Source organism: Crocodylus porosus, unplaced genomic scaffold (assembly GCF_001723895.1).
Source record: "Crocodylus porosus isolate Cpor-Errol unplaced genomic scaffold, CroPor_comp1, whole genome shotgun sequence".
In the NCBI taxonomy this organism is placed as follows: domain Eukaryota; kingdom Metazoa; phylum Chordata; order Crocodylia; family Crocodylidae; genus Crocodylus; species Crocodylus porosus.
This window is the reverse complement of record NW_017728943.1, coordinates 96,285,652-96,299,204: the sequence shown is the minus strand read 5'-3', so window position 1 is coordinate 96,299,204 and position 13,553 is coordinate 96,285,652. Positions and strand designations below refer to the sequence as shown.

At 43.0% G+C, this 13,553-nt stretch overlaps 1 protein-coding gene across 1 annotated transcript in view; it reads left to right on the top strand.

Annotated features, from left to right (window-relative positions):
* Nucleotides 1-3,081: 3,081 nt before the first annotated feature.
* RYR2 (ryanodine receptor 2) overlaps nt 3,082-13,553 on the top strand; it is an 810,210-nt gene continuing 799,738 nt past the window's right edge. Inside the window, exon 1 of the mRNA XM_019549810.1 lies at nt 3,082-3,258. Within this exon, the coding sequence (XP_019405355.1) occupies nt 3,211-3,258 (48 nt within the window). The 5' untranslated portion in view covers nt 3,082-3,210. The remainder of the gene's footprint in view (nt 3,259-13,553) is intronic.

Below are 13,553 nucleotides of genomic sequence, written 5' to 3'. Positions count from 1 at the left end.
GGGCCTACTCACTCACTATAATGCTGCTGTTGGCCTAAAATGCATTTAAAAAGTATATGCGTTGAATGCACATACACACAGTAGGATTTCTTTCTAATGTCTTAAAACTCAAAGTCAAAAGGCAATTCTGCCAAAAACTGGCTGTTTCTATGGCAGATTTCAATACCTAGATATTTTGAAGCAATTGTTATAACAATTGGGAAAATTTATTCATTAGAGTAGGAGGACAGTGAAAGAAATAAAGCATTTTATAATGCTTATTAAAAATATCATTGTCAGTCAGAGATTAAGCCTGAAGAATATCTGCCTCGAAGGTGAAAATCTTTTGAAAGGTTAGCTGCTACTGAAAACAGGTTAGAATAGAAACTGTTAAGCGGTCTTAACTGTTGAGGTCATTCATATAACTCCATGGCATTCCCTATAAACCCCCAGAGGTCCTTCGCTCTTCTCACAATTTGCCTCTACATTCTTCTGTCAAAGGTATATTTTCCTTATTGCTGGTAAATCATTGAAAGTCTGATGTTTTGCTCAGTGTTATCCCTTCATTTTCCCCTTGGTCTTCTACAAGGTCAAACATGATAGAAATGGCTTTCCAAGACACATTTAGCTGGTCTGTCTTCTGTCACCCAGTGAAGCCACTGGCATTTCCTGATTGGATCATCTGTTCACACACATTGTTCTTCTTCCCTTGCCCAAATATTCATGTTGATATTTTGTTGTCAAAGGTGTTTGCTCTCAAGGCAAAAAAGATGATTAAACAGCCAGGTTCCACAGCCACTTAAAACAACCAGATTTGTAACTGCCTCATATATCTGAAGCTTGGTCTTTCTCAGGAGTTTTTTTGGAACCAAAAGCTCTGCTAAGAAAAGCGGGAGGCATTGCCAGTCCATATTCATGTCTTAATTTCCCCCCCTCACCAAATAATTAGTAAGTAATGTTCCTTCGTATTTAACTTGCTTAACTTATTGATACATATTTTTTATTATCAACTGCACTGCTACATGAAATAGTCTATTATTCAGGTCAGCTTGCAGCCATCTCTAGGCTTCTACTTTTCGGTGAACTTGAGTTCCATTTTCTTCCTGCTTCCTTCATGTCTCCAAACCTCCTTCAGATGCTGCCTTCAGTTTCTCCTACACTAGCCAAATCTTCACCGCATCCCTCAGTTGATTCTAGCTATTAAAGTTCACCCGAGACAGAGAAGGTTGTGCACACATTTATGCTATAATTATATTTCAAAATAAATTAGAAGCACCCAGAAAGGGGGGCTACTTAGGGGCATGAGACTGGGAGGAGCCTCCTGGGCCTTTGCATTCTGTATTTGGGGGCTATCGCTTGCCCAGAACCACTACAGACTCTGATGCCACAAGGCACAAAACTCCTGAAACACTAAGGGCCTTGTTACACGCTAATTTTGGGTAGCTTCTGGAGCTCTTAACCCCTGGACTGTCTGCATGTTAACACCTTAAAGTGGTTTTAAGCACTCGTTATGTCGCTCAAAGTTAATCCTGTTCTGGTTTGACGTATCTCTGATCTGCACTACCAAGCTCCTGTTCCATTAAGGTGTGGCCACTCCTCACAGATGTGCTGCCCAAGTTGAGTCCTGCAGTAACCCAGGATCTCCTGCACCTTCCCTGTTCATAAAGCAGGACCCCTAAAATATTTCAAATGGAGGTATGAACCTATTTGCATGGTAAGTATGGGTTTTCATCACACTTTGCATTGTAAGTGTGGGTATTGATCACAGTCACTTTCATAGACCCCTTAGACCAGGGGCAGGCAATTATTTTGGGCAGAAGGCCGCTTACTGAGTTTCAGCAAGCCATTGAGTGCCGCATGACGGACAGCCCAGGGCAGATTAATATTAATTTTCTATGTTTTTTAGGGGCCCCGTGGGCCAGAATAGAATGGCCTGGCAGGCCTCATCCGGCCCCTGGGCCGCATTTTGCCCACCCCTGCCTTAGATATAGCCTATGGACCACCAAGGAGTAGAGGATGAAAAGCCACTGCTGCAGACTAAGTGTGTGACTGCTCCAAACTCCAAGCCAGCACTAACATCATCAACATTTGTGCAGTTCGTAGGATAAAGCATAACAAGGCCCTCTAACAACAGCCTGCAAGCTCACCCAGGTCAGAGCTGGGCAGGTGAAGGCACAGGCAGAGCAGCTGGGATTGCGGTGGCCTCCTGCTCCCCACCCCCCGCCACCCACACATCATCCCATCTGTCTATCATCTGCCTCCACTGGTTCCTGCTAGGTGTGTTAAAAAAAAAAAGCGCTCAGGGACTTAGGAGCCTAGATCCCACTCCTAGAAGCAAGTGCTACACAGCCAAGGGCTGAAGAGCTGGGACAGCCTCTGAGGGAGCCTGGGCTTGGGGCTGAAGAGGTGGGACAGCCTAAGGGAACTGGGCTTGGGGCTCAGGAGCTGTGACAGCTTCTGAGGGAACCTGGGTTTGGGGCTGAAGCTACAGGACAGCCTCTGAGGGAGCCCAGGTTGGGGGCTGAAGAGGTGGGACAGCCCCTGAGGGAGCCCAAGGTTGGAGCTCAAGAGGTGGGACAGCCTAAGGGAACTGGGGCTTGGGGTTGAAGAGCTGGGACAGCCCCTGAGGGAGCCAGGCTTGGGGCTCAGGAGCCGTGACAGCCCCTGAGGGAACCTGGGTGTGGGGCTGAAGCTACAGGACAACCTCTGAGGGAGCCCATGTTGGGGCTCAAGAAGTGGGACAGCCTGAGGGAACCAGTCTTGGGGCTGAAGCCCGGTGACAGCCCCTGAGGGAACCCAGGCTTGGGGCTCAAGAGGCAGGACAGCCCGAGGGAGCCGGGCTCGTGCGGGCCCCGCGGGAGCTGGGCAGCCACCCTTGCGCCCGGCGCAGAGCCAAGAGGCCGGCTGTGCGCCGCGCTGCCGGCAAGGGGCGCCGGCCCGCAGGTTTGCGTCGCAGAGCAGCCGGCTGCGGATCACCTGCAGCGGGAGGGGGGGAGCTGAGGAGCTCCTCCCTGCCCGACTAATCGCCTCCCACTTCTCCCTGCCTCTTCCAGGCACTGGCGCGCAGGAGGAGGAGGAGGAGGCGGCGACGGCTGAGGCTGGGCAGAGCCGTCACCTGCTGCAGAGCGGCAGGAGCCCGCAGCCGGCCGGGCTGGGGCTGCACCTCCCTCCCTGCCTCGCGGGGCACCCAGGCAGCCGCCGCAGCCGCAGGGCCCGGGGGCCGAGGGCGCCATGGCCGAGGGGGGCGAGGGCGAGGACGAGATCCAGTTCCTGCGGACTGTAAGCGCGGCGGGGAACCCGGGGGGGGGCGCTCATGGCAGCGGGGGCTGGAGCCTGCATTGCACCGGGCGGGGGGACATCCCCGGCATGGAGGCTGCGAGGGTTGCACGTCCGAGCCGCCGGGGCCGGGGGCGATGCGGCGGGCTGGCAGAGCCATGTGCGCGCCGGCTTCTGCCGCCCCCCGGGCAGGGCACCCACCTCCGCCCGGCCCCGCAGAGCCAGCCCCGTGCCACCCCCTGCCAGCCTGGGGCTGCTCGCCAAACCGGGATACAGTCATACGATCCCCACCCCAGCGCAGCAACTGCAGGTGTTGTCCTCCCAGGGGAGGGGCTGGTGCAAGGCATCCCCCCACCTTCCATCTCCCTATATCCCCCCCCCCCCCACACTCTTCTTCTTTTGGCTTTTAAAACCCAGGAAAGCCTGGATCAGGACCGCAGGTTCAGTCTTATTTTTGAGTGCTGCTTCTCTCCACTCTCCTGACCCCTCTTGTTAGTGTTATGCCCATGGCCAAGCCTGGCAAGTTTTTCTCTAACCAGTTGTCCCCCACACAGACCTACACAGTTTGAAGGGGGGGTGTGTGTGTGTGTGGGGGGGGGAAATCTGACTCTGCCAGACGTGCATCCACACTGACACTGCTTAGACCATGTTTCTTTTTTCTTCAAAGCCCAGCCGGTTTTCAAAATGTTTCATGGCTTGCTTGTGTAGCAAAGCAAGAAAAGAAAAAAGAGGCAGTGTAGCTGGTGCATGTTCAGTTTGGGGTGGGATTTTTTTTTTTTTTTTGCAGTATTGTGGAGGCTGATTTGGATGTACCCTGTTTACTTCCAGCCGGAAACCTTCAAGAATAAAGCTGTTCCTTAAATATAGCTGAATTTACAGGAGCGTATGTTGAGTGTATGGTCATTCTGCCTCTGCTCTTCCAATGTGGCAAAGCTATAAACTTTTATTTCTCTTAGGGTTACGTGGCACATACTGTAGTACCAGCAAATATCTTTTTTTTTTTTTGTTAAAGACCCCCCTCTTCCCCTCCTTAAATCTTTCTCAAAAAGAAGATATGGTTTCACAATGTGTGGTTGTTGTTTCTTACTGTTCAAATTTGATCTAAATATTTGGAAGACTTGTGTATTTACAGGCTTACTGCAGGTTTAAATGTTAAGCGAGGCTCATAGAGATGTTGTTATCTGAATACTTAATAGGGAAACAGAGGTGGTGTGCATACTAATAGCAGGCTGTACATATAGAGTAATGTTAAACTCCAGCACTTGACAGCAGCAGCACATTACGTAAAACAGCACTTCTGATAATGTGTGTCAGGCTGGTAATAGAGGTCTGGCAATCTCAGCATTGGATTATCGTGTAAGAATCCTTAGAATGTTTCACTGGTAATAAAAATGACCTTGAAGACGGTAGTAAAGTGGAGTAGTAGGAAATTTTTGATGTTGGGGTTCAGACTTGAAATATAAAGAGCCTAAGATATATTTGCAATTTCCTGTGAAGTTTGGAATTTCCAGTCTAAAATTGTTTTTATGGGGTGATTTACCTTAATACTTAGTCGGTCTTCTCACTCCCCTCTACATTTTAGTTCAACTGAATTGGGAATATTTCACTGAAGAGAGATGGAAAATCACTTGTTTTATAAAACTTTGAATGCATTTTTTTCTTTGTGCTCATTGTTTGAATTTGTGGACTAATCTTCCCCGGAGTCTTTTATAAATGTAACTGCTTATGCAGCATTGATAAAATACTCAGTTTGCAAACTGATTATTACCTGATAATGGATGTGTGCGCATTTTTTAAAGACAGTTGGTCATTAGGGACAGAGGGATGCTCTACCACTTTGGTAGATAAAACATTCTTTCACTTAAGGACCCCAATCTATGATCTTGGGGGAAAATGTTTTCTGATGTTCATTTGGGGCTAACTGCGAGAACTACTACATTTAAACTGTCATTCTTTGCACATGCTGTTCTCTATAGGTTCTATTAAACTCTTGGGAAAGGCTGTTTTTTCACTTGGGGTTGGAAAGATATATTTATTGTAGCATGGGAATTTATTATGTGAAAGTAATTTTTCACATTACAATTTTAATATTTATTTACATTCAACTATTAAGCAGTTTATATACAGTCTATTTTTAGAGTGTGTGCCTTTCTACACCCTGCTGTGTCTAGCTTTCTCTCTCTCACTTGTTTGGTGCCTTTTTTGGCAAGATGGCTGAATGCAAGCCCTCCTGCAAATCTGCTTCTCTTGTGGATTTTGTGTTTCTTTTGGCAACTATCTGATAAATTACCTTTGAAGAGTTAGCTGTAACTTCTTGTTTCTTTAGGTCTTTGGAAGCAGCAAGCCTGTGTGTGGGGTTTTTTGTTTTTGTTTTTTTTAAAGTATTCTTGCAGCCTGGGCTGGAATGCTGCTTCTGTCCCATTAGACTAGCCAGAAGGAAATGTTCAAGAGTCCTATAAATTTTGCACCTTAGTATGAACAGAATTCAGACTCATTACTTTGCTGAATATTCCATTTGGAAATACTCTTATACAAGAGAGATCATTTTTGTGCCAGGCACCAGATGCCATGTACTGGCTTCCCCCAGAAATGCAGGCATGGGGGTGGAAGTGACTAGGAGGCTCTTGTAGCTCCTCCCTGCAAATGCAAGTATCTTGATGCATTTTTATATTAAGAAATAAGAGAATGTAATGTACAAATTAAAACATCTGCAAGCCAGACTATAAATTGGTTATAATTTCTATATGAATGACATGATTTTTTTTTTACTCGGACATCTCATCTGGCTGCAGCAAAATCAGTTCAGGCTTTCAGGGAGGGAGAACAGAAAATCCTTTAGGCAGATTATTTCCATAATAGATATATGAAAAGTCTTACTTTCCTTGGGCAACATCTCATAGGAAAGACCTTTGTGTGGACCATGTCTATTACCTGACAGTGGACCTAAATCAGTCTCAAACTTTCAAGAGACACTAGGTAATTTTACGCTTTTTATTGGATAAAGAGGCTATCAGACTTTCTGGCACCTCCAGAATGGTGTGAGCGTATGATTATAAACTAAATTTGGGGGCAATTGTATGTTTAGGAGTCAGTGATAATTTTGTTGCAATTTAATTTTTGAATCTGAGGATCCTTTGGCAAAGCAGTTGGGACAGCTTTGGGTAGATACCTAGTTTTGTAACATTTCTTAAAAATGAACCAGGCTCTCTTCTCAGATGGATGTAGCTGTGGGTTCAACTATGACATATGGCTATGAAACCAGCAGAGCTGCAGCCCCTTCCAACAGCCTGCAAATTGCCAAAGGTCAACATGCCTGAAATAGATGGAAAATATAACAACCAGTCTTTCTCCTAGTGTAATGAAGTCTCTCTCTTTTGAGAATGAAATTCTAACATTGTGCCCTGTACTCTTTTTAAAATTTTGTTTAAAGTGTAACTAGCAATGAAATAAATTTTTATTTATTTTTTTAAGTAATGGGTTCCATCTCATTTCCCACCTGAAGTCATGATCCTTCTGCATAGCTCTCAACCTGTTAAAATGTGACAGAGGTTCTTACTATGTATGACAGATGTAAACTGTGGGGCATGGTTGAAAAAATATTTCAGCGCAGCACTAACAATAATGCAGGATTCACTTTTCAAATATAAATAAAGTTTTGTCACCTCAGCCCAGGGAGTCAACTTGTGACATCAAGATAGAAAGAGAGCCCCAAGTTTTGTGCGGTAGGGAATTCAGATTTGAATTTAATATACAAAGCTTGCCCAACAACATGAGGTGTGCTGCTCTGTGATGTCAAAATATCTTCTTGCCCTGATTCAGAAACGACTTATGTTTCATGAGAGTTTCACTCTATTTTTAAATCCCATTGAAGTCATGTGTTTAAGCACTGGGGCCTTTCACAGCAACTATTTTGGAAATAACAGTGGAAATGAACAGTAGGCACACTTGAGATTAGAAGACATCTTTATGCAAGTTGTTCCAGGTAATAATAAGAAAGATAAATATAAGCACAGTTGTTTCTAACTATAGACTATAGTGGAAGGGACTACAAGTGAATTAGGGTATTTTTTTTGTAGTGCTTTCCATACACCAGCCATCGTGAAGTAGCTTGTCATAAGTTTAGATTTTAGGAGCTGTGTTGGCCATCTCTTAAAACACAGCTATTAATATGTGCTGAACAAAATGCTTCAGAAGTATCTTTAAATGTTAGAATCAGGTTTATAGAAGGGGAGTGGGCACTGCAGAACACTTCAGTTATCCTCTGCTCATTTTTAGAAAAGCACTTGTGGCTCTTAATATAGGACTCTCGAATATCCCAAAGAGGTGAGCACAAAGGACCACTGTTCAGCAGCACATATGAAGGATGGCATTGCTAACGTTGCAGCACCTTCCCCTTCCTCCTCCTAAGCACTGCACTGCAGTACCAACTCTGATTATGAGCTCAGATTTTCATTTGAAATAGAGTTGGACAGAGCTTGTTTCAGAGTCAAGCAGGGAAATAAAAATTAGTTTATGATGATGTTTAAAAATCATACCTAAAATATTTCCAAGTTCTGTGACCTGACTAGGAAAAATCATGTTATATATTTTTGGGAATCTTTGTAATCACTCAAAGCTGGACTTTTATTGAATTTCCTAATAAAACTCACGTGACAAACTGCAGGGTTTTTTTTTGTCCAGTCTTCTTACATATAAACAAACTGCTAAATTTTAAAAGTAATTTGATTTTTAGTTGGAGGGATTCAAATTTTTCCTGATTTTTTTTTTTTTTTAAAGTGTTTATTGGTGAAATAATTCAGTGATGTACCTATCTTGGGTACAGTTTGTGCCTCTCAATCTTGCTTAGCTGATTTGCACACACAAGCAACAGTTTCTATCCACTTCTCTGCAAATATTTAATAGAATATGTAAAATGAGGTATCATTACTAAGACCTCATTAACTTTCACAAAAATGTACCACAGTTTATTTACTATTACATTATGAGGTATTGGCACAAATAATTAAAACTAAAGTGCTCTTGTCAAATCAACCAGATATATCTTACAATATAGTTTGGTGGTTTAAATGGTTGTTTTGCCTACTAATTTGTAAAATACATAAATGTGAAATGGATCTCACAATCAGCATTAAGTAGTTAAGTTCTCTTATATAACTTCAGAGCAAAATCCTGGTCCTGTTGAAATAAATAGCAAACTCCCATTGACTTTATTGAAGCCAGGATTTCAGCCCTCATTTTTGTTTGCAGGCAGAGTGCTTAGGAATGTATTCTCCATATTTGTTATTCTCCAAATGCCAGCGTAGTTCTGAAAAGTACTACAGAAATCCATGGAAAGATCCTCAATATGCCAGTATGGATTGCCTCTAGCTATGACACTGTTGAAGAGATTTCATTTCTAACTTATCTGGTGAATCCCTTAGTGCAGCAGTTCTGGGGAAGTTAAGCCCCAGAGATGAGATGGCTATCCTTTTCATTCCAGTAGTGTGAAAGTAAAATCACAGTAGATATCTCTTTCTTTTGAACAAGTTAAGGGCTTGATCTTGCACAATCAGAGTGGATAGGAATTTTAGAACTTTTTCAGGGAATTATTTTCCCATGCCTCTTTTCTGGCTAAAGGTGAATTTTTCTTTTAAGCATGAGGGAAATGGTGCATTAATTTGTTTTTTTTTCAACTGAAGTAGAAGTCAAAGAAAAACACATCTGATGTGTTGGAGTTGTTCAGCCAGGAGCCGTTTTCCTTGTACCACAAAAAAAGTTAAAATGAATAGAGATTGGAAAAAAAGGGTAGAAACAAAAGTACTGATATTCCCTTTTTTGCAGGGTGGGCACATACAAAGAAATGAGTAAATGGCTGAGCTTTTTAAGTATGCTCCAGGTAACTGGACTGCCAGTTTGCCCCACAGAGCAGTACGAGGAAGAGGGAAATGGCTAGGTGACCCAGGGGCCCTGATTAGTACATAGCCTTGTCAAAGAATACGTGCAGAGAACTGGTAGGGAGAATGGTACTATGGGTGAACTTGGATGTTGGTGTCCCCCTCCAAGCCACCGGTGCTGTGTGTGTATGTGGTGGGGGTGGTGCGTGAGAGGTACACATGCCCCAGCAGCTGTAGCTGGCAGAGGATCCCATGGGCTATCATGGGGTAGTGTGTGTCTGTCTACCCAAGATGCTGGCCTGGTGCGGGATGGTGAGGGCTTGGCACAGGGCACCAGGAAGGGCTGCCCCACATGAAGCCCAACCCCAGCGGCAAGGTGCTGCAACCCAGTGCTGCCTGGCTGCCCATGTTTTCACTCTGGTGGTGGTGGCAGTGGCTGGGTGAGGCTGCAGCTTGGCTTCCAGCCCCATCAGGTTAGTGATGGGGAAGACTTTGGTGCACAAGCTGGCCGCCTAGCCATGCCACCTTCTTGCCTTGGCCCAGCCCAGCCCTCTGCACCCTTCTCCCAATCCGTCATGTTGTCTGGCAGCATCTGCCAACACTGCTACCAGCACCCATTTTTTTTTCCCTCTGCCGCAGCTGGCTGGCTCCAATCAACTCTGGGCATGGCTGAGGGGAATGGGCTTTGCTCCCCAGGTTCCAGGATTAGTTGCCACTAAAGAGCCTCAAAAGGTTTCTGCCTGGCATGAGGCATGAGTGGCTGGCTAAGGCAGGGAATGTGCACATGTGTAGCGCCTGCCTGATCATGGCGTCCTCGGCAGTTGCACATGCCACCCTCCCCTAAGCTGTAAATGTATGCACTACAGACTTCAGTGGTGTATGTTGTCTGTAAAAATCATGCAGATAATTGCATTCACTGTGAGGATCCCTGACATAATATTAACTCCCACCCTTCCTGATTGTGAAGAGACGAATATGGTGAATGTGGTGTTCTAAGTTAAGACCATTCCTGAAATATATAACTAGCTAAAACAGCAGTTGGTAATGTTTGGAGAAAAGTAAAACCATTTCAGATTTTCAAGCACGGTGTCTTGCAAGTCCATGTTCTGATTTTGTCAACTTAAAAAAAATCCTATGTCAAGCTAGAGCAAAAAATTAATAAAGTGTCAAGGGCTTAGTTTTGTTTTGGTGAAGGTATATGGCTGAAAATCAATCTTAAACTGTGAGGTTAGTTTTTTCCATTATTTCAATAGCCTGAAAAAACCCCTTTTCTAAATCTTTGTTGTTGCCGGAGAAGAAAACAGCACGTGTGCTACCTACCAAAGTTAACTCTTCTTGGAAAATTCTCTCATTAGTAATGTAAGAACAGACTTGGGTATGTGTGGTTTTCTTTCCGTTGTTGATGCCTCTGGCTTGTATTCTGCCATTTATTATGAGATCTGTAAATTTAAGTGTTTAAATCATGTCTGGGTCTTCCAATTTGCTTACTATGATCGTAGTATTCTTGTGCTTTCAAAGTGGAACACCTCTTGGAGAGTTTGTTAGTTGCCTGATGAGCCATATGCATCATATGACTGGATCAAAGAATCAGTGGGAAAGGCCTACTTGGTTAAACTGAAAACTGAATGGTAGTTTAGATTGTTTGCCTTTAAAATGTTTAAAATTGCCATTACAAATAACTAGACCTGTTGCAGCATTCTCTCCCTGTGGTTAATACCACACTATTGAACATTTTAAACAATGTTTGTTTTCTCCAGACGAAAAAAAATGACCCCTCAGAAAGAAGTAAGGTAGACCAACAGTGACTCAAAGTAACTTTTGGTTGTAACATAACATTATAGATAAAGTTCAGATTGATCAATGATTAAATAGAACAATATTAAATAGATCGTTATATTATTTTTTGAAATCTCTTGCTTTTCCTCATTTTGTTATTTTTTTCACTGCTCTATAGTTGTATTTATAATTCATTGTTTAATAAAACACATGGATTTTTTTTTTTTTTGCAAATATGTTGCTATGCTGGGAGAGCTTAATGTTATGTTTCTTTCATAGTGTTTTTATATTTTACTTATTCACATTCAAGATTGGGAAAAATATTGTGATTAGAGAGCACAGTGGGACATCTTGGTGGATTAAGAGGCTATCAATGCCTGCGCCAAACTGTTCTCTTGGAGAATTCCTAAAAGGAACGGAAGATCTGCATTAACTCCTTTGTGAATCTTCCCATGCGGACAGTAAAGATATATTTGGCATTTCTGACTTGGCTCCATTATCTACTCTAGCCATGTGTCTTCCCTCCCTGCAACCAAACCTACAGAGCAGTAGATTAGTGGTTTTTATATGGAGGGATTTTTCAGAGGAAGAGATTCTCTGTCTCTCTCTCCCCTCCCATTCTTCTGTTTATATGTGGGCCAGATTATTATTCTAGGTGGTGCATCTGCCATCCCCGTTGTACTCCATTATTATAAACGTGTGATTTGGCCAAAGCCATTAAATACCAATTAAATCTGGAGGCATTGAAAAAACATAAGGTGTACAAAGTCAACCCAAACTATGGATGGATTATTTAATTTATGAGATAAATATTGGATGGCTGGATTGATTATTGATTCTCAATATCTATCAATGTTGTGGAAATTCCAGTAAACATTCGTATAGAATTGAAACTCCTTAAGAGAATGCTATGGTTCATACTCATTATATCTGATAATCAGCATAATTTAACATTGCTACTGCTAGGAGCAGCCTGAACACAAGCTAGATAATTAAACCTCTTTATATGGACAGGAGGAATTCATCTCTGAAGCACTCCCTGATAAGGTGTTCAGTTACTGTAGTGATGGGGCTATTTAAATACTTGCAGAGATGGTTAAGGGCCCATTAGCTATCTTGGTCCTACAGCAACCTTGAAAATATTCTGCATTTTGTTTGTTTGTTTGAAGCACTTAACTTATTTACTGGTAGAGGAATAAAGATGCATACAAATGATTTGACTTAATATTTATTGTGCGAGTATATTTTAATATATAGATAGCTATTAAACAGTTAACTTGGTATTAGTTATGCAAGGATTTTAAGCCTACACACATTTACTCATGAGATAATTTTGAAGAGTGTATCAAAAAGACTAAATGTGATCTCCTCTATCTGGGCAGCAGATGCATGCTATAATTTACAGTATCTGATTGAGGCCTAAGTGTGAAATAGGGGTAATTGGGAAACAGAGAAAGTGGTTCTGTTAGAGCTGCAAGCAATGCTACAACTCTTCATCATCTCTAGAAATTGAAATTCAAAGCTTCTTGAGGTCACACAAATGATAGTTCAATATTTTTCTTAACAGTCCCAAGAAAATACCAGACCCAGGTGTGTTGATGCCAGGTTAGGTTTAACTTCAGATACTTTGGAGAGTAGGGCTAGGATCCAGAGTGACCTGGATAGATTGGGGAAATGGTCTGCAATCTATCAAATGAGATTCAACAAGGGCAAGTACAGAATCTTCCATGTGGGAGGGAATAATTGCATATACAAATACAGAATGGGGAATTACTTGCTGGAATGCGGTGCTACAGAGAAGGACCTGGGTAACTGTAGACCATAAGCTGAAAATGAGCCATCTGTGTGCTCTTATTGCAAACAAAGCCAACAGCATACTGGGTTATATTAGCAGGAGTGTCACTTGTAAACCAAGGGAAGCGATTCCACTCCATTCAACAGTGGTGAGTACTCTGTTCAGCTCTGGACCCCACACTTCAAGAAGTATATGGATAGATTGGGAAGTTTCTATTGCAGAGCTGCCAAAATGCAGGCAAAACTTATGAGGACAGGCTGAAAGAGCTGGAGTTATTTAGCTTGGAGAAGAGAAGACATAGGAAGGAATTGATTACATGAAGAGTGATAGTATAGAGAGTATGGAGATGGGCAATCCATGGCCATAGGGACTAGGAGCAATAGTTTCAACCTGTTTCGGGGGAAATTTAGGTTGGCTATTAGGAGGAATTTCCTGACTATGAAGGTGGTCAAGCACTGGAACAAGCACTTAGAGTATTGTAAAATCTTTATCCTTGGAAGCTTTCAAGAACAGGTTAGACAGATACTTGGCTGGGATGGTTTAATCAGGAATGCTCCTGCCTTGAGAAGTGTGCTGGACTAGATGACCTTGTGAGGTCCCTTCTAGCTTTACTTTCCTGTGATCCTATGACATTTATTTAATGCAAAGATGTCACTGGTGACTAGACATTCAGAAGTCAGTTTGCTGGCTAGTTAAGCGAGACATTGCATAACTGTAGCATTCCAAGATGGATCCAACATTAACATGTGTAGTGTACAGTTCAGTTAGATTTCATAGACATTAGGGCTGGAAGGGACCTCGGGAGATCGAGTCCAGCCCCCTGCCCAAAGGGCAGGAAGTCAGCTGGGGTCATA